This window comes from Amblyomma mixtum, chromosome 3, assembly GCF_055824585.1.
Source record: "Amblyomma mixtum isolate Tamu chromosome 3, ASM5582458v1, whole genome shotgun sequence".
NCBI classification, from domain to species: domain Eukaryota; kingdom Metazoa; phylum Arthropoda; class Arachnida; order Ixodida; family Ixodidae; genus Amblyomma; species Amblyomma mixtum.
In genome coordinates, this window is record NC_143014.1 from 191,413,075 (window position 1) to 191,439,290 (window position 26,216).

Genomic DNA, 26,216 nt, shown 5'->3' on the forward strand with positions numbered 1-26,216 from the left:
ATCTTCTCGGCATGTTGCCGCGTAGTAACGATGTATATGCGTGATGTAGAGCCCACACCTTTCACGGCGTTTTCTAGTTCGTCTTTTGCGTGGCTTCTCACGGAAACACGTAATACTGACGGAGAGACCGGCGAGCGGGCCAGGGGTTTCGATATAAGTTTAGAAATGGGCTTGAATGCAGATCGGCTAAGGTAGATTAACTGTAAGCATTTCTAGAAACTTTCGCAGTTGCTATTCGTCATGCTAGGACTAGTTGCAACGAAGCCTTGGTTTTCTTACCAAAGAGCAATGAGTTTGCGCTCCGATAAATAAACTGGGCTGCACCTCTGAAAATTCGCAACACGCTATAGGTGCGCTGCGAAGGAGAACTGAATTGTTTACAGGCGGGTGCAAGACAGAAAATATGATATCCGATAGGTGCGTTCTCTAGGCTAATACTTGCCATTTTCAATTCAGTTCTTCAAGCGCGGAGAACTTGAAAAAGCTGTTTAGATTTCCTTTGTGCCCTTATGGCAGCGTTCAGGGAGATACTAACGAGCGATTACTCCCTGTACTGGAATCTATTCCACGTCGGGGAATTCCTCCGAATACATTGAACTTTCCCATTTGTGCATGTACCGACTAACACAGCCATAACGATAAAACTAGAACGCGAAGAAGTCCAGAAGCACTCGAGAGCGTCCTCTCTCATGTCATTTCCCATGAAAGGTATATGTGCTTCATCAGCCAAACTCGAGCTCTCTCGTCGAAAGTAAGGTGCCGAGAACGTTGCGGCAGAGTTGAGCAATGCCACAGTGAGGCTAGGCGCCAGAAAGATACCGGTAGGAGAGAAATGCAGTGCACCACTCTTCAAGCGTGGTACTTGAGGTTGTGACATCCTGGAGGGCTTTTCTGAGTCAGAACTGCAGCAGCCGCAGAGTGCAAGCGAGTGCAGCTCCGTTACCACGGCAGCGAATGAATGACGTGAGTGGCACCGAGTCTCAATGAGTGAGACAAGTCCTCAGAATTTGTAAACTGAACGGAGCAGAGGTAATCTTGAGCTGGGCTGGTCAATTCAATGAACTGTTCAGTTCAGCGCGTAAGGTCGTTATTTCGAGAGCCAGTGGGCGAGTGAATTGCCGTCATGCGTTGCAGGCAGCTTTGCACGTGTGCACTCGAGCCAATTTCGGTGAGTCATCATCAAAAAGCTTTCTTTTAGGCGGATCTTAAGTTTTAAAATATGCTTCTTTTAAGCGCTCGTGCGTGTGTGAAACATAACAGACGAAACGAAAAGCAAACTAATTCCTCGAAAATTGCGAAAGAGCGGAAGCCAGACGCTGGAAATCCTGAAATCGCGCTGCAGCGCTCGAGGTCGGGCTCCGGATTCCCCTGTCGCGGAAGTCGGACCCGATCCGGTGGCCACGAGGCGCTCGAACAAGCGAGTAGCTCAAAGGAATGCCGGGGGCTCCTTGCAACGTAAACTGCCGGCTCGCCAGGCGCCAGTCGTCTGATGCTCCACGAAGAGTGACGTCAGCGAGCACGGTAAACAGAGAGAGGGAAAGCGCGCGCGACGTCGATGGGCAAATCCGCCCGGGGCGTGGACGGGCGCCGTGCACTTACCGTGCACCGCCGTAGGCCACAAGAAGCGAGCGTGGGCTCGTCTTCTGCGTCCGCACTTCTCTCACGCAACGCACCGGTGCCGAAAACGATGTATCCACCTGAAAAAGAGAATCGGCCACGCTCGTGAAACTAGATCATCGAGTGCCTAGCGCGAAAGACCGGGAGCGGAGATATATACAGACGTCCGGGCAATCGTAGCACTTATAAAGCCGCGGATCCCTCAAAGGGCGTTTATGGAAAACGCATTAATATGCGCGTAATGCGTCGTCGTTCACTCGTAGCCTTCGTGTTGTATAATGTCCAGATTTTGCTATCTCTCCCGGTGGAATAATCGTGCACGCGTGTAAGCTTCGCGGAGGGCTGGATGGCGGGCGCCGAAAAGCGAGCCTAAAAGTGGTCAGGGACGCCAGAAGGGAGGGAGCCAGGCCCCTGTCTCCGATTCCCAGCTCGTGTACACCTACGGGCAGGCGTGCACGGCCGCTCGCTGTAGGGAGAGAGAGAGAGAGAGAGAAAAAGATAAGCCTGGATCGGGGTGCATTCAAAACAAGTTTAATTGCCCCAAAGCTATCAACTGGCGCAGACATGTTTTTGTTGTTTTTGGTGTTTTTTTGCAGCTATCGGTTCAATGCGGAAGAGTGAGCATGCTCCATTTCTGCCGACATGTTTTTGCCTGTTCTCAAGAAAGCCTTGGGGAGATGAATTTCCACATATACGCTCTTACATGGACGAACCGTTGTGCATCGCGATGAAGACGTTTCCGGCGGAGGAGGAGAGACCTGATTGTTTTAAAGAAAGGGAAAAGGGGGCGGAAAGTTTGATTGCACCATGAGCAGACGACAGCGTCAGCTGCGGACATTTTTGCGCAATTATCGCCGTTAAATGGCCGTGAAGTGGGCGTGGGCCTCAACGGGGAGGAGCGAACGCTATACGCCTCTCGAGGCGCAGCCTGTCAGCAGAGCTGGGCTTAATCCATGGTCTACGATGTTCCGCGCCGAACGACCATTTAGAAAGTGAATGAAACGACACTTATGTATGCGCCTGTGTTAACGATTTTTCTTTTACGTTGCCTTTCCTGTAGCATCGATCAATGCACTGCAGTCGCTGGCTTCTTACGACTAGATTATACGACGCTTACTCTTCTCTGTCTTGTCACCGCACTAGTTTGCATTCACGAGTCTGATGTCGCTCGTGCTACCTGTAGTCGCTGTTGTTGCGAGGCCATTCAACGTAAGTCGCTGCTAATTCGCTCCACATTCGCTTCAGCGATGTCACCGTTTGTAAACAGAAATGGTGTGACGTCTATAGCCCGCAGCTGCGGAATGCGAAAAGCATGCTCGAGCCTAGCTTCGAGCGCTGTGCGTGGCGCTCTTTTCGCGTTCGCCTGCAATGCTAGTAAGAGCGTGAAGCTCTACCGGCGCCAGGGGGAGCGCGAGCGCGCAGTGGTGAGGGCGAGTATCCGTGACGTCATTTCGTCGGATGTCGAACGTCGCGCGAGGTTTCAGGTGTCCCGCTATCAAGCTGTTGTTGCAAAAAAAGCAGCGCTCCTTGCGGATTCATGACGAAGGTATTGGTTACCATGAATGTGCTTGCAGTGTATTGACTGCGACGTGCGACATTACGGACACTGAGGTCCGCGCGCGATAAAATTTCTGCGCCAGAACTTTTCCTCTTTCGCGATCACCCTGTCGAACCTTGCAACAAACGCTTGCAATCGGGGCGGCGGCGTGCGCAGACGCTGGTTCTTTGGTGTACTCTGATGCTGTGGCGTTCTTAGTCTGCGTATTTAGCACACTGACCTTCGCCTCCTCCCTGAACCGAGTCTTGAATCGCGTCAGCAGCCATGCGTCATTTCACCTGTTCTTAAAAAGGCAGCCTTGTAGTTTCCAAAGCCGTGGTTCTCGGGAGCGTGCCTCTTCGCAAAAGTGACGCGAAGGGGGGCGATATAGCGGACTTATTATATTCTGTACTAGAAAGAGAAAAAAAAATTACGCCCGGTGTAGAGTGGTTAGGTCCAATGCAAATTAGGTGCGCTAGCACTTCGGTTTCATTTCCCTTCGAGGCTCGGTTTTCGAGGTCAAGCAAGCTTCAGCCAAAGATCGATAATCGGTGAGCGGGGGCCTTATTGCTAGCGAACTAAAATTGGAGGGGACTTAAGGCTATGACGCGATATCGTTAATTGGTCAGTTCCCATATACGCGAAATTGGTCATTCTCTACTTTAAATTCGTAGTTCGCTGGGTGTCTTATACCAGTCTTGCGACGATTGCCATCGGTGGGACTCGTGAGACTCAAGTTGCTCTTCCCGAGCAACCTCTTGTGACCAATAATTAATTGAGCTGCCACCTGCCAAGGTGGGCAGTTTGCTCACGATCCGGTAGGCAGGTTGTGATGACGTCACAAGGTCACATGACCCACCACCTGCCACCTAGGTCACGGAGAGAGGCTTCGGACGAACATCGGCGAAATCTGAGATTAGGAGTTATAGTGCTAGCGCAGTAAAAGGTAAAGGTGAAGAGAAGCGGGAACCATGCGTTCTCAAGTACACAAGTGAAGGAAATGGGCATTCGAATAAACGCACTTCGCTCAGATATGCGGACACAGAAGAAGAAACGTTTCCGATCTGTGAGCGGAGCATTCCGTTATGAGCTCTTCAATTTATTGGCATTTTTCGTGCTAGTTCAGCGGTTCAATCAATATTAACCACCAGGTTAGAGCGCGATAGATGGGACACAGCGCTGTGTTGTGTCCTTCCTTCTATGTCCTGTCTGATGCTCTGTAACCATGGGATACAAAAAACAACTGTCCCATATTTTCATGTTATCGTCAAGCAAGTTGTTTTGTTAATCTTTACTTAACGGCTAACTAAACGATTGCTTGGGAACTAAAGCATACTCATACGTAAACTATAGTTTACGCCAAGTTATACTATACTTGAGTTTCATTCTCACCTGTTATATTTGCGCATCCTTAAAACTTGGTTCAATTTACGTGAAACATACAGATCAATACAGAGTTTATAGATGAAAGCAGCTCTAGCCAAACTCTTTAAGAAAAGGGGTCCCGAGGTTTCGAGACCCGTTCGGTCTCCTCAGAAACCCCTGAGACCGTTAACAGATCACTCAGGAGGAGACCCTAAAAAAGAGCCCGTACCGGTTTTGAAACGTCAGGACCCCTCTTCTTGGAGAGTTTGGCTAGAGTCGCTCTTAATCATAGTTTTTATCCTCCATACAGATTTCTGCTGAAGATGCTTTACCTTCAAGTAATGCATAGTGCCGTGTATGATTCAGTCTTGCGCAATTGACGAGGACTGGTTCGCGGTATGTGTCGAAAAATCGCGCGATTTCGCGTGTGCTGTGTCTGCCCGAGACGCGGAGTGTGCAGCTAATCCACCGTGTGCACGGTTCTCTTTGCGCAGCATCGCCATGACGCTGTGCTCGACAGTGCTGGCCATGGGTATGATGCCGGTGAACATGCTGCTCTACGGCCACTACGTGGACACGGGTGACATCGTCGTGCCCTACTCCAAGATGGCCATGAGCCTGGTCTTCATATCGCTGCCAGCCGGCCTCGGCATGCTCTTCAACTGGCTCTGCCCGCGGGTGGCACCCTACGTCACCAAGGTGCGCACTCTGGCGACACGCCGGCGTGCCAGCGAGCGTCACTACGTGTCGTCGCTAACCTTTAGTTCTACCACTTCTATCCTGGGCACTTGGATAAGCGGGTAGTTAGACAAGGCGCTTTTCGATTCAGTGCAGGTGTAGAGCCGCTTAGATCTCCAGTGTGCCGTTGCTGACAAGTGGCCATCTTGGGCTGTTGTGCGCTTCACTGCATAACTGATGACGCCCACATACTAGCGTCAACATGCTGCCATCTTGACGCTTGCTTCCACTTCATTTGTTGATTCCTAAACGGGGAGATTTGGTTTTGCAACGGCAAGCTGTGGTTGGTTCGGTTTGGTTTATTGGGGTTTAACGTCCCAAAGGAACTCAGGCTATGAGAGACGCCGTAGTGAAGGACTCCGGAAATTTCGACCACCTGGGGTTCTTTAACGTGCACTGACATCGCACGGCACACGGGCCCCTAGAATTTCGCCTTCATCGAAATTCAGCCGCCGCGGCCGGAATCGAACCCGCGTCTTTCGGGTCAGCAGCCGAGCGTCGTAACCACTGAGCCACCGCGGCGGGGCTAGCTGTGGTAAAAGCATGCACAAGAAATTTACCGAGGATTTTAAAAAAAAATTTAAAAGCGCAACAGGTCTAACATTGGCAGTAATCGCATCACAAGTCCACATACACACATAGTCAAGGGTTCGACGAAAGTTCGTCTGGTCAGGCATTAGTGAAGAAAAAGTATAACAGTTACTGACCATGTCAAAGGAAAATTACGTTTCGGAACCCGTAAGGGTTTCTTGTTCACAACGAAGCCGTCGAAACTTTAATGCGCAGCATATGACGTAATGATTGCATACAGATGGGCGGCATCGTCCCTTCCTTCCGGTTAATAGTACCAGGCGTCGCTTGGATGAATGATGACTCGAGAATAATTTCTACATTTTTCTACATACTACGAAGCAATGTAAAAACAAAATAAACAAAACTTGGAGCAAGGCAAGCAGACGCGGTCGAACCCGTTTTTTTTATTTTATTTTCTCGGGGAATATTAATGATCTGCGCATGCAGCGATGTCATTAGGCAGCGAATTCCGGAACGCTATTGCATTAGGAAAGAATGATTTGTTGTAAGCAGGCATGTGGCCGCTTATCGGTGCAATCGGGTTATCGTAGTTCAGGCAGGATGACGTTCTTTGCGAGGCGGTTAACAAAGTATGTCGTGATTTTGTGTTATAATGAAATGTATGAAGTAAGCGCAGGCAGATGACACGGCATGATTCTAGCATTGATACGGAGGGACTGTTTGAAGGCGGTGACACCGGTTTCTTTTGAGTAAAGCGAAGTGATGAACAAACCTGCACGATTCTGGATTGATCACAGTTCGACGGTGTGATACGATTTCCATGGGTGCCAGATGTATGATGCATCTACAAATGTGGAAATGTTTCGTACGCAAGCTGCTTTATGTCAAGAGATGCAGATTTAGGTTCGCGCTTTGACCTGTGCCGTGCTTTGTTCCTCCCTCACTCCTCTCTCTGCGGAAAAGTGCATCAGCCGCCATTGCCCAAGTTTCCCGCAAATTCATCCGGCACAATGTCTGATTGTAATAACATCTGTACTGCTATGGAAGGTGTCATGAACAATTCGCTTCACTGGCATTTTATATTAGCTGTTTATACGCGCGCCATTAAGTGCACATTAGGTTCCCTGTCCGCCGCTGCCTTCAGCTGTTTCACACACATTGTGGAGAAAAAGACTCCCTCATTGGCGTCTGCGCAAACGGTGAGGTAGCGGCTGGAAATGACCAGATTTGATATACCTTATATATTCTGAAATTATCCCCTCTGTACTCTCCACGGTCGAAAGCTATGTCGCAGGGCAATCAGTCCCTTATGAGTAAACTTTTATACCCCTGTCACACAGAATTCCTCGAAGGCCTTTCCAGCAAAGCACCTCTTTTCACCAAAGAAGCGAAAGCTCAAAGGAGCAGAGACACATCTGCATGGTGCAGCCCAAAGGTGGAACAGTTGTTGAAGTTTAGCACCCGCTGCTGTGCAAGATGTGGCTGAAGTTAGCGTTTTAAAATTCAAGTGGGGTATTCTATTCATACGTTGAGCTGAGACAATTTTTTGTTTTTACTGCTTCCTTAAAAGAACTACAACAGCTAATCTTATCAGCAGAAGCAGCAGGTTATGTGCATTGTCTTGGCCACCACGGGCACTCGGTGTTGCCGCAACAATTTCACTTTCTTGAAATCTGAGCGTAAAATATAAACTCCCGTCCAAAAAGCAAAACCAGATAAACCATTCGTATTTTTAACGATGTTTTCAAACATTGTCAGCTGCGTATATTTTTTGGACGCCACTGCGGTCGCAGGTTCTCAAAGGCCGCGCCTTAGGGCTCCAATGGTCTCGGACAGGTGCCTTCGTCTCCAAGGCCCTTAGCGGCGAAGGCGCAACACAAAGGCATTTTCGGTGCCCGTGTGACACGGATCATTCATAGTTAAGCAACTGATTTTTTTTTTTTTGCGAATATTTGGTCACCGCAACAGTTTTGACTGGTGTGTAATCAGACTCACGCTACGTCAGACGCAGCTCCACTATTTCGAGATTAAGTAAAAAAAAAAAAATCATTCTTGTCTATTTTAGGGACGAAAAGTTTTCTCGAATTAAATTGAGAAAAAAAAATGCTTTTCGCACACCCCAGCCGCCATCTGAAGATCCCAGAAGCGGCATTAGCGTGCTGTTTGCGTGTTCTACGAAAAAAAAAAAAAAAAAGTGTCAAATAATTGGCTTCTTGGGAGCATATATATGGCTGTTCGTTCGTTTGCTGCGTTTAACGTTCCAAAGCGGCCTAAGGCTATGAGGGACGCCGTAGATAAGGGCTCCGGTAATTTTCGACCACCTGGCGTTCTTTAACGTGCACTGACATCGCACAGCACACGAGCCTCTAGAACTTCGCCTCCATCGAAATTTGACCGCCGCAGCCGGAATCGAACCCACGTCTTTATGGTCAGCAGCCGAGCGCCATAGCCACTGAGCCACTGCGGCGGCTGGGCGCATCTGAAAAGTGGTTTCGATGTATGGAAAAGTATTAAATTGTAATGTGCAGACGCTTCAGGAGTTGTTAAATTTTGAGATCAAACTGTTTTGGCCACATTGGCCCATTTTTATTTTTATAGTCATATAAAATTTTTCGTATTGGACAGACTGATTTTTGCCTGATCAAAATTAACCAGACAGCAAAAACGTAGGATAAACGTTACGGACCTCTAGGATTTGATCATCAATTCTCCCTTCATTGAGAAAATGTACAAACTGGGAGATTTATTCGGAAAATGATTATTAGAGCATAACTGTATTTAGATAATTTTGGTGATTTCTTGAAGGATCACTTAGACAAATAGAAGTTGGTCTGTACGATAGTGTGCCGCGCTCTAATCACAAAGAGCTTGCTCGCACCGAAAACAGATTTTATTAGCTAGAAATTGCCCCCCCCCCCCAAAAAAAAAAAAAAAAAAACTAAATACACGTGTCGCCATCACCGGCCGATTTCGCAAGTCACAAATTTTTGGACGTGAATCCCAGAACCCATGCTACACCTCCACTCACTTCAGAAGGGTGCCAACCCGTCCTTTACGGTGAGGGAGTCGCGAGTTTGGATGGTCTAGCGGGAACGTTTTTAAACCCGAATTTCTCGATGATAAACCCGTATTTTGCTTCCGGGCAAGCGTCGGCATTAGCAGAAAAAGCCAGAGAATACTTTTTTTTTTACTGAGAACGATACTTGGTGGAGGTGTCCCGCGGTTCCTTTAATATCTAAGGGCGTTATAACTGCGTACAAATACGCAGGCGCACATATTCAATAAAGAGCAGAGTTCAAAGCAGCCCCATGTCCTTCGAATGCAGCATTACAACCACCGAAACACTAGGCTGTTTAACCGTGAGATTTTCTATGAATTGATGTTTCAGTAGGCCTCTTCCGTTTCTGGACACTAAAACTTTGACCTTTATTTGTTAAATGCGCTTGAGAAATCACATAGGCCTGCGAGCATAAACAAAAAGACTTTTGTATCACAGGCGATACGCCGGGCATTACAGGGTTGGTCTAGAACTGAGCAAAAACATAAACATAGTAGGATATGTAAAAATGTATATGTTGGGCAAGGTAAAAAAACATTTCATTGTATGAAACTAGTCATTCCGCATAATCATAGGTGTGTATGTATATACATATATATATACATACACACCTCTGATTATGCGGAATGACTAGTTTCATACAATGAAATGTTTTTTTACCTTATATATATATACAGGGTGTTTCACCTAAGACTTTCTGCAATTTTTAAAAATAAGCTATTTGAATTAGATGCGCGCTTTTTATGGCACAGCATTGTCAGTGGTGTATTACATCATAATGCAGCTAAGACGTGCTAACTAGCAGGCTTGTTAACCAATATTTAATAGTTAACTTTTAAACTATTACCGTCGGGCTCCTTAATTATTGAGAGGCATGGAGCCCACCGTAAGTAATGTCTATATCCGTTTTTAGAATTTCGAGAACGCGATTGTCCTCGGTGCTGTGGCCCAACATATTTTGGCTATTTCGACGAGTTAGGCTCACTGGAGAGGTTGCTTTGCCTGAAAGCTTCTCAAACCGCATGTATTTTGGCGCGATGTAGGCGAAATTTGTTGGGCCACAGCGCCGAGGATAATCGCGTTCTCGAAATTCTAAAAACGGATATGGACATTACTTTCGGTGGGCTGCATGCCTCTCAATAATTAAGGAGCCCAACGGTAATAGTTTAAAAGTTAGCTATTAAATATTGGTTAACAAGCCTACTAGTTAGCACGTCTTAGCTGCATTATGATGTACTACACCACTGACAATGCTATGCCATAAAAAGCGCGCATCTAATTCAAATAGCTTATTTTTAAAAATTGCAGAAAGTCTTAGGTGAAACACCCTGTATATATAAGGTAATAATATATATAATATATAAAATATATATATAATATATATAATAAGGTAATAATATATATATATATATATATAAACGTAATTTGGTTGACACACGGTAGAAAAACAACAACTTTATTCTAACGTTTCGACCAGGGTCTGGCCTTCGTCAGAGTCATCTCTGACGAAGGCCAGACCCTGGTCGAAACGTTAGAATAAAGTTGTTGTTTTTCTACCGTGTGTCAACCGAATTACGTTTATGTTCTACCGGATCCATCCGATCTTCACCCCCTTCTTATATATATATATATATATATATATATATATATATATATATATATATATATATATATATATATATATATATATATATATATATATATATATATATATATATATATATATATATATATTGTCACGGACCAGTTGGTACAGGTAGCGCCGCGTCTAGACGGCAGAGGAACACCAACACCGAGAAGATGCGAACGCACACCGCGACGGCCAGGATGGAACGTCCAGTTTCGTCTTCTTCAGCAGCGAACAGCGAAGAGGGTTCACACACAGCTTCCACCCTCGCCGTTAGATGACGTTATACGTCACACCAGCGGTAACTCAGGACGTACTACGTCCGCCGCTTACGAGCGTGGGTGGCGATCACTTGTAAACATAAATACCCCCGAAAGCAGAAGATCTGACAGCCTTCGCCGTAGCTGAGTTGGTAGAGCACCGGACGCGCAATTCGGAGGTCGTGGGTTCGCATCCAACCGGCGGCATGTGGTTGTTTTTTCTTCTGCTTTTCTAATCAATTATCTTTAAGCGATAACATATTCAGCAATATTCTCCATTGATCAACACCACAAAATAAATAAATGTATATATAATCCCCTGTGTTTCTTGGTTTATGTGGCTGTTGGCTTCTCTTATATATTATCGAGGTGGTGGACGGCGGCGGCAATAGCGAGCAATGTGCCCCTCGGTGCCGCAGCGGCGACACACGGGAGCGGTGCAACGGAGAGCTTGTTCTCTAGAAGGCTCTGACGAGGCGGGAAGCACTGAATACCCACGCGCGTCTTCAGACCTTCTGGCTGGGCGCCGGAAGGAGGGTGCTGGCGGTCTTGAACGATGTTCATAATCCGGATCGTAGTTCAATTCGAAATCCGCCCAGCGTGAGTAGAAGTGATAGGGATGACTAGGTCCACCGAACCTGGACGTGTGTGCAGTGTTTACTGAACTTAGCCCAGGCATCGAGGGAACTACTAATGGAGAATCTTGATAAACGGGAACTTCAGACGGCACAGATGGTGGACACCGTGCATGGGGCTCGAATCTCAGAAGTTACTCGCGGACGATCTGCCGGATCGTCGTTGAGAGATCCGTAAAACGCTCTTCGACGCTGGCCACAGTTGGAACGTTAGCCAGCCGCCCAAATTTAGGCGCAATACGACGACTCTTCAATGTCTCGAACGTGCGGACGTGCCGAATGACGTCTGCGACGGCTCCCAAGTCATCTTTCGCAATTAGAAAATTGTACACATCTTCTGCAATGCTCTTCAGAAGATGTCCTACTTTATCGTCCTCGGTCATATTAGCATTCGTTGTTTTGCATAACTTAAGTATTTCTTCTATGTAGGTCGTGCAAGTTTCGCCCGGTCACTGAGCCCTGTGCGCAAGCGTTTGTTCGGCCCGCTTGCGGCGCGCGAGGCAGTCGCCAAAACACTGTCGCAGTTCGGTTACGAAGCGGTCCCAGGTGGTGAGGGAGTCCTCGTGGTTCTCAAACCACACCAAAGCTGTATGGGTCAGAAAGAAAACCACGTTGGCAAGCTGAGTGGCGGCGTCCCAGCGGTTATAGCGGCTCACCCTTTGATAATGGGTCAACCATTCCTCCACGTCCTCGCCTGCTGTCCCGGCGAAACTGCGAGGCTCCCGATAGTGCTGCGTTGAACCGGTCACTGTTCCCACAGGCTGCTCAGCAACTTGGATCGCAGCGTCACTTCGTGCTGCGGATGGCTCTTCGGGAGGCTGCATGGTTTTGGTCAGCGGTTCCAGGCCGGCAAGGCGACGACGCCGGCGGGGCTCCAGTTGTTGCTGCGCCGTTTTGTTGCTGGGATCGTTACCCAGCACCTCCACCACGATGTTACAGCTATAATATCATAGCCGGGGTGTTCTAGCTGGTTCAACAGGCCAGCGGCGAGAGGTTGAATCGGCGAGCGGGAATCAGCGTCCAACGGGGCACAACACTCTCAACTTCCTCTTCCTTCGTTCTCCGCCTTGCCTTTCCTGCGTTTCTCCGAGCCCGTAACAATATATACTTTTGCTGTCGATGCTGCAAATATACGAGGCATTATTATTGGGGATCTTGCGGTAGCGTCTCGCTATGGCACCCAACAAACATATGAGCTCTTGAGAGTGTGCAGACGCAAAACCCTGCCAGTAATTTCTCGTTAGCATCTCTACCTTAGCGCAGTCATATGGCTAAAAAAGAAATGCACATATATTCCTCGGAATCTTCACAGCTGAACAAAAATTGCTCCTGGCCCGGGGTTCGAACCTGGGACGACGGCCTATTCAGGAGAGCCGTTCTACCAACGCTAGCAGATGGCAGGGCGAGGCCGTATTGATCAACAACTCGAAGTGGTAAAGATGGTGTTCCATTTTATTTAGGAGATTCCCAAAGCAGAACTAGACGAGCAGTGTCCCTAGCAGGCGGGGCAGGACGAATTTTTCAACTGTTAAGACTCTGAGAAAATGTGTGTATATAACTTTCCTTCGTAGCTTCGTTCAGTAGAAACAGTGCAGTAGAAACAAATCAAGCCGAGGATAGGTTGCCGGCGTGTGGTTCAGTTCCTCTGGAGACTGCATTATCGTCTCATTATCTTAGACTGCATTATCTTCTTTGTTGCTGCTATACATGACCTGAGAGTATCTGCTTCCGCTCCATTTTTACTCTCATAGCTATTTCACTCTCGTGGCCCGGATCTGCGCTCACTACGTGCCCTAGATACTAGATGCATTCCCTTACGACTTCCAATATCTCGCTTCCTATCGTAAACTTGAGTTGCCTTCCCAGTCTGTTAAACATTACCTTGCGTTTCTTCACATTGCTGCGCTTAGGTGCATTTTAATCAGTGATTGCTCCTTAAAGAAAATCTCCTGAGAATGTTGCGCTTGAGTAAAAGGTTGTGGCAGTGTCACATGCCCCTTGCCTCCCGTCTTCTACGCCTTACCTCCCACTCTGCTCCTTTTATTCCCTTCATTCCTTCCCCTTCCATATCCCGTGCAAGGTAGCCAACCGTGCAATTTTCCTTTGGTACCACTATGCTTTTCCTTTCTTTCTCTCTCAAAGCAGTAAGCGTGATACGATAATTGCACTCTTCGGAGCAAGAGCGCGGGCGAAGCCTTTACATACTCTATCTATACAGCTTCCATAAACTGGCACAGTACGTGTACTCCGATGCACACAAACTAAGCCGACCAACCGGAAACCTACGGCAGTACCTAAGCTTAATCGTGTTGCAGGAAACAGCAGTTCGAGAGCACGTCGTCATTCACTTCTATTGTGCAGCTGTTCCCCATAGAGAAGCTTTTCCCCATGGGGCAGCCGTTCCCCATGGGGCAGCCGTTCCCCATGGGGCAGCCGTTCCCCATGGGGCAGCCGTTGACCATGGGGCAGCCGTTGACCATGGGGCAGCCGCTGACCATGGCGCAGCCGCTGACCATGGGGCAGCCGTTGACCATGGGGCAGCCGTTGACCATGGGGCAGCCGTTGACCATGGGGTAGGTAAAGGTGCCCGTTGCAGTTGCGCCCAAGCATTCATGCAGCTCGTGGGCTTGTCCCTGGGGAACCGCGAAGCGTGCAGTGAAGTGAACAATAATTTTAAAGTAATGGTGGATGGGGCACGAGTGCTTGCTTTCAAAAGTTATTTTCTCCCATGAAACAATCTGTTTTATTAACCTTGCCCAAATTGCAGTAATGTTAACGTTATTAAAAGCACCATCACGTATTTTTTGCTCGGACCACTTCAATATATATGCACCGTATGGCTGAGCCCCAGCACTTTAAGTTCTTCAATTTCCATCCCCTTCGCGGTAGCTCAGTGGCTTTGGCGCTCGGCTGCTGATCCCAAGGTCGCGGGATTGAATCCTGGATGCGGCGGCCGCATTTTGGTGGCCGCCGCGTGCAATTTTATTGCGTATTTATGAACCCCGGGTGGTCTAAATTAGTCTGTAGACCTCCACTGTGGCGTCAATCGCAGCCATGTGCCGCTTCGGGACGTTAAAGCCCACATACTACATGCCCCACCACTCTTTGAAATGCAATTTCAATTTAAAGCAGGTACCTGAATTTTTTAGTTTAGTTTCAAACTGGCGCGCACAAAAAAAAAACCTTTTCTCGCGTTTCTTTCGCACAGCGCTCTTCCGTCGCTTCTGCAAACTTCATATAGCGGTTGCGAAGCGAGTTTTTCGCCGGAAACATACCAAACAATTCTAGACAAAAGCATTTTTGAGCGGGAAATCTTTAATGAACGCAATTTTTTTTTCATATAATAAAAGATTTCACTATAACAATCAATGTATACGCAGATAACCCTACAGCACTCTTGAATTTTTTTTTTCTATTATCGTTTTTGCTATCGTCAAAAACGTTCCCCTTTGGTTTTCTATGGCAGTCTTAACTGTTCGATCCGGTCGATGGAAACGCTTGAAAAGAAAGAGTTTGCGACACATCAGAAGAATGCACCGTTACCTTCAATATTTCCCAACAGTATCTTACAATTTTCCAGTTTTTAAATTTTTTTGTCTGAGAATGTTGGACATCAGCACTTTGGGAGAGCTCTCTTTCGCTGTTCAGAGATTAAGTAATCCTGCCATACAATTACAGATAGTATACAGCGATGTCCGGCGCTACCGTGGCACAGAATTAGCCCCATTCTATTAATACATTGTGGGCACCGTCCAGAATGCCTTTGGTCTCATTTATACAGTGTGCTGTTATCGAGAAACGAAGAATCTGCATATCTGGCTAATAAAAGTGTACCGCGAAATTCAGCGACGACTGGTGCACAGCTGGAATGCGGTGAGGTAAGTAATCTGAAAAGCCTCTTGTAGAGTAGAGCGGCACGCACATGCTAATGCCGCGAGGTCATTGTAACTAAAGGCGCCATTGTACAGCGGAACTGCAACCAAACGAGTTGTCCCGAAATTGCTCATAACGTCTCCACAGCTCCTCCTGCTATCGTTTGCCTCTACACCTCCTTGCTGCGGCAGTCGCCTCACGTCAGCTTAGGCAGTATCACCCGGGTTCTTGACTCCGCATCCTCTAAGCTGTGGTTTCGGAGCCACGCACTGCGGGGTCTTGACGCCGACGCCCACTGGCCCTGCGGGGTCTTGACGGGCTCGCCGCTTTCTCTCCCGGTCTAGAATGCACCATAAGCAACAGCAAGGTATGTCTTCGCCGGCTTTTCCATCGCAAATGGGAGAAAGAACGCTACGCTGCCGGTCGGCCAGCCTGCACGCGTCAGCGCGAGCCTGCATGTGCACGCGCGTGCTTCCCGTCGCAATACACATGATTTTTGTTTATGGCTCTTTTTACATGCCAGGTGCTGAGGACGCCGCCCTACAAGCGATATCGGGAGTCGAGGTGCTGACAGTCGTTGCTGTAAAACGGGAAAACGTTAGCTCGTTTCGAAGTTGAAAAATGATCATTGTACAGAGCATGCACGTTGTGCTTCACCACAATGGAGCAGTTCTGAATAAGTTACCTCAAACAGCTGAAAGAAATGGGACGAGGACCGCACAGATGCCCATAACTGTCGTTGCTTTCGGTATGGCACATTCCTTTGTGGCGATGCACAACGTAAAGGCCTTGCCGCTTCTCCCTCTCTCCTGTACACCTTATTTCCACCAGTCGTACATTTGATCTTTCCGCACTCCGCCATTATTTCTAAACTCAAGGGCATGCCATCAAATGTTGGCATTCTCCACATCTTTTTTAGTGCGTCGGCATTAGAAGGGTCTGTCAGAAGTAAGACTTTCTGACGGGCTAGTTGGTACATGATTTTTTAGAATTGGTCAGGGTGCCTAGAAATATTCTTTCCGGGAAAAACGCATAAAACTTCACGCCCACTTGATGCCATTTTGTCTGAAAGGGATACGTGGCAGAAAGTTGTGCGTTGCGCTTGTCTTGTTGTCTCTCGCTCTCCTCCTTCCTGTAAACCGTCTCTCAGTAGCCAATGACTGATGGCAGCCTGCCCACCGGGCTACGAACGAACTTAGTATACTACTTCTGATATAACAAATTTAAGTATGCCACCTCGGATATAACGAACTTTTATGTCTGAACCTCGGATGTAAGGAACTTAAGTTTGTTGACTTCGGATATAACGAAAACAGTGCACTACGTATTAACAAACCTTAGTTATAGTCAACCTCCGATATATTCAAACGATCCAACCGAGAACCGCCTAAGAGTTTTTCTTTCCCCCCGTTCGCTAAATGCACATTAGCTTGAGGATTTTCGTCAGAGTGTGCAAAGTTTCTATGGACGCAACAGACATTGCCAGCAAGTGTAAAAAAAAAATGTGCCCGCATACGCGTGATGCGGCTTCTCTCGTTCGCAGCTGGCGAGCACCCTCGGCGGCTTGCTGATTGTGGCGACGCAGATCATGGAGGTGTTCATCTTCCCAGACATCTTCCACGACATCCCGGCCGTGCTGTACGCGGCCACAGTGATCATGCCGGCGGCGGGCATGTTGTTCGGCTACCTCATCAGTTGGCTCTTCCGGCGCCCCGAGGCCGTCCGCAAGACCATCGCCATCGAGTCCGGCATCCAGAACGTTGGCACGGCGCTCACCATCGTCTCGCTGTCCTTTCAGTTTCAAGTAGGCCATTTCTGTCAGCCCTGACGCGGCATCCTTCCTGCCGGCAATTCTTGGCCGGGCAGCCCTTCCGTCTCGAAAGCACGCCCCCTTCCCAAATAGCTCGTCCTCCGAGCGGCCGAGTAGCCTTGTCTGCACGGGAGAGGCCAGGAGATCGCGGAAACGACAAAACGTCACTTATGTCCGTGAATTTAATGGGACTGTCAAGTGCTTCCTAATGGAACTGCGCCACGGTTAGGAAGCGGCCTTGCGGAACGTATCGAAAAGATACGGGCACAGAACTTCAGGTGTCCAAAACAGCGCCTGTCGAGATCTATTGTCACCTGCGTACAGCTTTGACCGGAAGTCCCGTTATCGCTCTTGAGCAGTCGCGGGTGCTATACACTTGGCAAGAAGCAAGCCTCAAAGCTGACGCTGCTACGATTTCGAAGAACGGAAGCATAACATTCCTCCTCCATCATACAATCATGTATCCACTTTTCAAACCGGTACCCACAGGCGAAAATTTTCAGTTAAGAGATTGGAGAGCAAAAAATTAAAGTGCTCATAAGCCTTAGGTTTTGCGAGCATATCATCGCACTGCTCTATTTCCGTTTTATTTGAGCAGGGACAGAAAGAGAGAACTGGTCTGCATTAAAGACATCTGCAGAACATGTAAGCACCCGTACTGAACACGTGAAGCGCGGCTGTGCGCGCGGAAGAGGAGAATAAGTAGGGGCCGCAGCGCGCACGAAGGTTGTGGGAGAGTAATCCTTATCCGTGTTCATCCGACGCGGAAAGTGACCGTATATGCAACTTTTTACGTAAGTTCAGTTAAACTTACGAGCTAAGCTGCCTCACAGCATTTTTTTTTTAGATGACAGCTGTGTGTTCCGTGTATTCATGTGTTCTGCATGATTTTTTATGTCACGGCAAAGAAATTTGAAGCGTTGATGTTCAGTCGTATTCGGTGCAGAAGTAATGCAGTTTTAAGAACCCTACTGTTTTCTTACATTTCTTCTAACATCTTTTTTTTTTTTTTCAAAGTTGCATTCCGATGAACTGCGTTCAACAAAAGACATTAATAAAGTATTCTGTTCTGTTTGCTTAAATACACTGCCATTACAGCTTTTGTACCTTCATTTGAAACTTTGACTTTAAATTCACAGTCAGACAGTATAACTGCACAAGAATCCAAAGATAAGCAAGCTGCGCTGATGAAACCAAATTTTGCGTTTTTTTTTTCTTTTTCTTCTTTCAGGAACAGAAGCAAGCCCTGTTATTCCCGTGGCTTTATGGTTTCACGATGATAGGCTTAAGTTTTATACTGTGTGGCATTTATGCAACTTATAAAAAATTCTGCGCAAGGACAAGCTCCCACAATATTGCTCCTGAAGCTGAAGCCACCAAATGTAAGTATCACCATGCAGATCACTGGAGGAGGCTAATTTGGTGGTTGGAACTCTCTCAAGGGTCGCTTACACTACACATAAATACCCCCGAAAGCAGACGATTGGACAGCTGTCACCGTAGCTCAGTTGGTAGAGCACCGAACGCGAAATTCGGAGGTCGTGGGCTCGGATCCCACCGGCGGCATGTGGTTGTTTTTTCCTCTGCTTTTATTAACCTCCCACTGATGAAAAGCGACAAATTAAAAAAAAAACATCCCTTATGCTCCTTGGTTTCGGTGGCTGTTGGCTTCCGTCATGCATGCCGTAACGAACACTTCCTTTCCCTTCACTTGTATGCCTAATTTGTTGGTTGCAGACGAAAACGCGAATGTGTCCCGCGAAGTTCTGTCGGCATATTAGGGTATGCCTAAAAGTACGCCGCCGAGCCCTGAAACCGAATGTAGCGTCGATAATGGGGAAAGCTAAATACTTCTCTCGGTAATACCGGTGGCACGTTCGCGTACGAATTTCCCGTATAGGTGCAATTTAGCGTTAGGTTTCGTTTAATACAACGTTTTAGTGAAGAATGTTTTCCACAAGAATGTGAACCTGCGGCGATGCGGGATTATATAAACGTGGTTTTCTTTTTTTGTTGTTGTTGCTATGGTGTATGGACCGATGATGGGAGCAATGCACGATACTATTTGACACGGGGTGTCTTTTTATTTTGGTTTATAAAAGGGTTCCGATTTTAAAAATCGGTCGTTGCGGGAATCAAAGCGCCATATATTTATTTTCTACGAAACAGATTAACACAGCGCAACGGAACGAGGACAAGATAGAAGAAACTCGAAATACAGGACGGGCGCTGACTACCAACTCTTTATTGCGTCATAAAAACCAGCACAATTTATACCGTTTTTCTGGGCCATATGATACACTGTCAGCCAGTGGACATTGCGAAGGAACGCCTAACACGCTAGGCGATCATTACACAGCGAAAATTAACTCATGACAAGTGCATGCACTAACATGCAATAGCATTACTAAAATAATGATAAACGGACCACAGATAAAAGGTGTGCATGAACCAGTTATAGGTCTAAGACAACTACAGCTCTGAAAAACGAGAAAATGAGTGCGGCAAACAAACGAAATCATGGAACTATATACATCGCTTAAGAGGGCGAGAAGCCGCCGCGGTGGCTCAGCGGTTATGGTGCTCGGCTGCTGACCCGAAAGACGCGGGTTCGATCCCGGCCGCGGCGGCTAGAATTTCTTTGGAGGAGAAATTCTAGAGGCCCGTGTACTGTGCGATGTCAGTGCACGTTAAAGATCCCCAGGTGGTCGAAATTTCCGGAGCCCTTCACTACGGCGTCTCTCATAGCCTTAGTCGCTTTGGGACGTTAAACCCCATAAACTAAACTAAACTAAACTAAGAGGGCGAGAAAGCGCAAATGCATGAGAATCGCGCATGTGCCTCTGCCGTTAACATCGGCGGTGCCAAGGGCAGTATCCGGTAGTATGCAGAAACGCGACGATGACAGAGGTGAAAAGGCGATGAAAAGGGGTGTGAAATCAGAGTACGAAAAAAGGTTTCCCCAGGTTTCGTGTTTCTTCTATCTTGTGCTCGTTCCGTTGCGCTGTGTTAATCTGTTTCGTAGAAAGTATGTACCAACTAGCCCACACCAGAATCCTCTTAGAAAGGATATTTATTCTCTTCCTTAAAACAGTGAATACCATATAGTGATTCATGCGTAGTAGTGCCTTCCGCATCATTGTAGAGAAGAAAACATGCCACCAAAATTAGGTGTCTATACTCCTTTAAAAGGAACGCACTGCCTCTCCCTCCGAATTTCGCACTTTCAGGTTTTATTCGCGCAGCTATTCTTTTGTTTTCATTCTTTCTGTCTCCATTTGTAAGCCTCGGTTTCAGACTTCCTTTTTGATGTACATGGTAACTTCATTTTCCCTTTTGTTGCCTCTCTCTATGTCGTGAGCCTTCTGTAATAGTCATTTTCTCCACCGCGTGTCCACGTTTTTACTGTGCAAGTACAGTCTTTGTCAAAAGTAACCAGGCTGCATGGTTTACTTCTCATTGTATAACACAGCCCGCACGGCTTCCCTAAAGATCAACAAGTCTATGAAGGTGAGAACAGGGGTTCTTCTTACCATACAGAGATTTAGAGCTTGAGGGCTTGCATAAAAGCTTTAATATACGACTTAGAAGAAAAACGTGCAGCCTTGTTACTTTTGACAAAGACTGTACCTATAAAGTTTGGCTGCTCTCTTCTTACAGTCTCCCTTCAAACGAACGGTATTTTGCCCTCTGCTTTAAAGGAAAAACAAACCCAACATCCTCATGTACAGCTTTGTTGTACTTCCATGAGCCAATTGACATGCCAACCGTTGTTTCCAAAACTATCCAAAACGTTGCCACTAAAATGTTGCCACTATTTGCCCCCATGTGCAAAACTGTTTGCTTGCTAGCTCGCTTGTTTGTTTGTTTGTTTGTTTGTTCCATATTTGACGTCGTATTTGGATTTAGTTCTAGAAACGAGGTAAATATGAGTACCCGCCGCGGTGGCTGATCAGTGGTTAGGGCGCTCGACTACTGAGATGGAGTAACCCGGGTTCGAACCCGACCGTAGTGGCCGCGTTCCGATGGAGGCGAAACGTAAAAATTACGGAGGGAACATAAGACTACTTACGTGCTGTGAATGCGAAAACATGCACAAGGGGTGTTCGTCTGCGTCGATGGCGTACTACTCCAATGCAGTGCCCAGCGAAACTGATTTGTTCGCGTCGCCCGAATGCAAGTTAATGAAGACGAAGATACCAAAACCCAGCGCGAGAGACGGACAGTTTAGCGCGGCAGTCTCTTGGGGGGGGGGGGGGGGGGGGGGGGGGGGGGGGGGGGGGGGGGGGGGGGGGGGGGGGGGGTTGTGCTGCGGTGATGGTGCAGCGCTCTAAAGAAGTGACCAGCGAAGCTGATCTGTTCGCACCAGCCTTGCTTCGGAACCATGGAGGAAAAAAAAAACCTCAGGAGGAAGTGCGACGACGCGCGGCCGCATAGAGTTTCAGGAATAGAACCGAAAAAAAAAAAAATGGTTTTGATGAGAGGGAATGACGCAGTAACTGTCTCACATATGTCAGTGGACACCCGAACCGCGTCGAAAGGGAAGAAATAAAGGAGGGAGCAGCTCCCTATCCTGTTTATCGCTCTTGAGTCAGTACGTAACGTTTTGGTGTTCGTATGTTTTAGTACGCGCGTCTGCGCGGCCCATGGCGCGGGGGTCTACAACAAGGAGGGTGATGCCGCGCTGGCCAGCGCATGCGCGCGCACAATTGGATGGGTGTCACCCATGGGTGTCACCATGGAGTAAAAAAAAAATGGAGGACGCTTAAGCTTCGCCTTTAAGAGTGGAACGCGACAGCGTGTTGCAGCGCTGCCGGGGATTTCATGGAACGCCATCGCCTGTTCGGCGTGACACCTTGCCCGTTGGAGTAATCGAAAATTGTTTTTTTTTTTAGGAAAGGAAATGACGCAGTAGCATTCTCATTTATCTTGGTGGACATCCCAACCACGCATGATACGATTTTTTTTTACGCAGCCCCGATTATAAGTCGCCGGTTCCCCCGATTATAGGTCACCGGTTCGAATCCCTGCCGCGAGCTAGGCTCTAACTTAGTAACTTCATGCTGCACGAAAGGCTGAATCGTATGACACTATCTGGAACATTCTGCGGCAACCGGTTGACATCCCCCTATTACTTCTGACACGCGGTACCTGCTACTACTACTACACCGACGGCTTTTCGACCGAATGCGCTGTATACGCTGTCGCGTAAAAACTCAAGAGGAAGCATCCGGCGATAGTCTTGAATCCTAGTCATAAAAAGTAAAAAGAAGAGAGTCGGTCACCCCGTGATCACACCACGTGATAGCGTGCGGTGATATCGAGCCCCGCTGGGCGCGCGCTTGCGGGGATTAGCGCGGCAAACTGACTCTATATAGATCACGGTGTAAGAATATGCTCTAGATCATCCTCCTTGCTGTGGGCGCCTGCGCATGCGCGCGCGCCACGGGAGCGCAGACGCGCGCACTAAAACCCACCAACACCAAAACACTAGGGACTGACTGGGAGAGCGAAAAACGGGGGAGGGATCGGCTTCACGAGTGCTTTGCTTGCGAAGGCTGGCCGCTTGGCGTCACGCTCCCTCCTCAGTGTTTTTGAAGCGAAAGCTTCACCACAGGACCTCGGGCTTCAATTGCGGACCGTGTAAATTTGACCTTCAGCTGAGTTAGAGGTCAAGACATGAAAAAGAGAAAAAGAAATTGAATCAATATCCATGACTATATCCATCATGTGTGTGCGTGCGTGCGTGTGTGCGTGCGTGTGTGTGTGTGTGCGTGTGTGTGTGTGTGTGCGTGTGTGTGCGTGCGTGTGTGTGAAAAAAAACTATTTACAGAGCACCTAAGCACGGGCTACGTGGCACAAACTTGATGGAAACATAACAGAACTAAAAGACCGTCAAGGATATACATCGCATCAGGAGAGGAAACCAGTCCGGTAAAAAGTCCAATTCTTTGTAAATGTCCGTTCCCTGCAGCAACATTCGGCTAAAATGAATTCTGGGCGAAACAACAGGTTCAACGTTGCGGTCTTCCATGCGCGTTTTCCAAAGGCTATGAAGTCCAATCGGAAGAATCATATCATAGGTTTCGAGTCAGATTTGGAAACAACAAGGTAGCGCACACTGTAGGAATTTAGGAGAAAATCTTTCTGTAGCGTCCTCTGCAGCACATCCCAAAACAAAATCGCGCCTTCGCAGTCTATAAAACAATGCACCCAACACGCCTCGTGTTAAACTGCACTACACTCTCGCGCTGTGCATTGCACATCGTCGTCTTCATCGACTTCCATCTGCTCCGTCCCGCGGCACTGCCTGCTCACCGTTGTCTTCTACGTAGCACAAATCCATGCTTTCGCTCCGATTCGAATGTAGTAAACATTCTCTGTAGTTTTTCCCTCCATGGGTGTCACCGCATGCTATCACGTGGTGTGATCACGAGGGGACCGACCCTCTTTTTTTTATGACTAGGCTTCAAGGCTACAGCCGGCAGTGTTGCCGAATCGTGGGAAATTTCCAATATCGTGGGAAAAGCAAGCTGCAAAGGGAAAAGGGGGAATTTATTTCTAACCCATTGAAAATGTGGGAAATTTTCGGTGTCACTGAAAACTGCTGATCCAGTTGTGTTTTCTCGAGAAAATGCCTACAGATATAGAGACAAGTCTTTCATCGTGGCGGTCTGACCAGTCTTGGAAGCAGAAATTTGGGTCTTCTTTTTCCTGCCTAGCCTTGGCTGCAGAGCCACAGAAAGCTGTCCAGGAGTATAATTAATCGCCGGCGCGGCACGGATACACTGCACACGAGGCCGGGATGGGACGCTCAAGGTCACATTCTCTTTTGGGAAGGTGGGGAGGGGACAATTTTCTCATTATCCCATAGTATATCTCTCCTCGTGCGCACTGATTCCAGGAATTCAATCAGATACCTTGACAAATTTTTTCGCAATGCAGCAGAGGCTAGGCGGCGTTTTTGTCCCCGCGCGGGAAGTGGGTTGATCGTTGTTCGGGCTAGGGTTGCGGAGGGGTGAAGGAGGTAAGTTCGATAGAGGTGCGGGGTCGCTAGGTCACTCCTCACGGCACGGGGACAAACGCCCGCGGCACCCGGATTTTAATGGAGGATATACCAAACACGCCCATCTGTTAGTTCTGAGGACATGAGGAGGCAGGGCCCCTCCACTTCGGCTCGTTCAACCTCATTTCGCATCCTCCTTCATCCCTCCCCTCAAGGCGCAGATGACATACGATGACTTGGCTTCCGTCATGCGTTATGCTAGAATCGTGAACTTGCAAAAGCAGGAACGTGTGGACTTCGTCGATGCGGTTAGATCACTGCGAACACCTGTCTCGTCCGCATCAATGCTTGGTCCAAGCTTAAGTACCTCTCCAACATGCCACGAGAAAGTGAGTCACTTTGACCATGCTGCGAGATATTTTCAGGGCAGGCGGAAAAACATACCTTTCAATTTGAACCTCCTAAAACAAGACGTGCATGCGCGAATCTCATCTCAAAACTTATCAAAACGAAGCGACGATGGCGGTACGATGAAGCACAGCACAACAGGCTTTTGTTGGAGGTGGAAGCCTGTGGAGGTGGAAGGCGCTTACGAAAAGTTGTGCCTCTGACTTCCATAATTTATGGGCTTTGTATTGAATTTTATCGGACTGGTTTTAAGAGCACTAGCACTTATTCATCACATTTCTCAACTTCTTGAGGTCTGCTACCACCTCCCTTTGGCGTGAAATTTTCAAGTCCGAGGAATTCAAGATGGCGGCCCCCATGGTAAATCGATATAGCAACCCAATTGCTGATTGATTGGTGACGTCATAATTAACTAGTCACATGACTGTTTAATCGCTTTTAACTCAGTAATTAATGAGGCATCATAAAACAAATTAGATATTTGGAATCCTCTATGTGAGTATAACAGGTTAGACACCAAAATTAACTAATGAAGTTAGTATTTAGTCAGATTTATGCTTATATTTAATTGCTAATTATTAACTAACCGATAACGTCATGATCTAACTAATGGATATTCGTAACAGGCTCGATGAGTAGGACATGCTAAACACCAATATTGTCTAATTAGGTTAATATTTAGTTATGGTTAGGCTTACCATGGTGGCCATGCCGTCAGCACCAACGTTGGTCAGCACTCGGCAGCTCACAGTCTCATACCTCATGGCGACCGGGCACCTACCACCTTGAGGTAAGGAAAAATGGCCCTCCAAAGAGTCGAAAAACTTTCGGCCCAAATTGGTCAAAAATATCCGACCTCAAGGCGGTAGGCGCCCGCTCGCCGAAAAGTATGAAAAGTAGCCTAATCACGGGGCAATACATCACATGGACGATAGATGGCACTACTGAACAGCTAATGCTCGTTACTTCAACGTCTTGCAGACGGTGGCGGCATATTTTTCCAAATTGATTTCCTTGGTGGCATTCACTCTATAAAGTATTTTTGTTTTTGCAAAATAAATACTTTGAGGTAAAAAAAAAAGGAAATTTTGAGTTCAGAACTGGGAAAAGCCAACTGATCAATGCGGCAACACTGACAGCCGGGCACTCCCTCATGAGTTTTACACGACAGCGAGGGAAAAAACTAAGGAGAAGCGATTACGTCACATTTTTTGAAGCCGGCTCCCCCTGCTCCCCTCTTACTTTGGCCGCCATCTCAGCGCGCTTGCGCATGCGCAGCAGGCCAGGAGACGACGCAACGATGCGACTATGGGCGGCGCCGTCAGCCAAAGACTCCAAGCAGTCCTTGCGAAAGCGCGTGACTTCCGGCACTTTTTTTGGCGGGCAGCTCAGATAGCGAGGGCCTCTCCCGAGTTTTTCGGTCGAAAAGCCGTCGGCGTAGTAGTCGGCACCGCGTGTCGGAAGTAATCGGGGGCTGCGTTAAAACAATCGCATCATGCAAACCGTTTGCCGCAGAATGTTCCGGATAGAGTATACGATTCAGCGTTTCGTGCAGCATAAACTTACTAGTTAAGTTATAGCCTAGCTCGCGGCGGGGTTCAAACCGGAAACGTATAATCGGGGGCTACGTAAAAAAAAAATCGTATCACGCGCGGTCCGGATGTCCATCTAGATAAGTGAGACTATTACTGCTTCATTTCCTTCGCACAAAAAAAAAAACAATTTTCGATTTGTCTAACGGGCAAGGC

The 26,216-nt window shown here is 47.7% G+C and overlaps 1 protein-coding gene across 3 annotated transcripts in view; it reads left to right on the top strand.

Annotated features, from left to right (window-relative positions):
- The window catches only part of LOC149353063 (ileal sodium/bile acid cotransporter-like), a 109,308-nt gene that overhangs the window by 72,280 nt on the left and 10,812 nt on the right, over positions 1 to 26,216 (top strand). For all 3 annotated transcript variants that reach the window (XM_089582259.1, XM_089582260.1, XM_089582261.1), the window contains 3 exons: positions 5,014 to 5,218; positions 16,788 to 17,048; positions 18,286 to 18,436. In XM_089582259.1, coding sequence (XP_089438385.1) covers positions 5,014 to 5,218; positions 16,788 to 17,048; positions 18,286 to 18,436 — 617 coding nt within the window. The remainder of the gene's footprint in view (positions 1 to 5,013; positions 5,219 to 16,787; positions 17,049 to 18,285; positions 18,437 to 26,216) is intronic.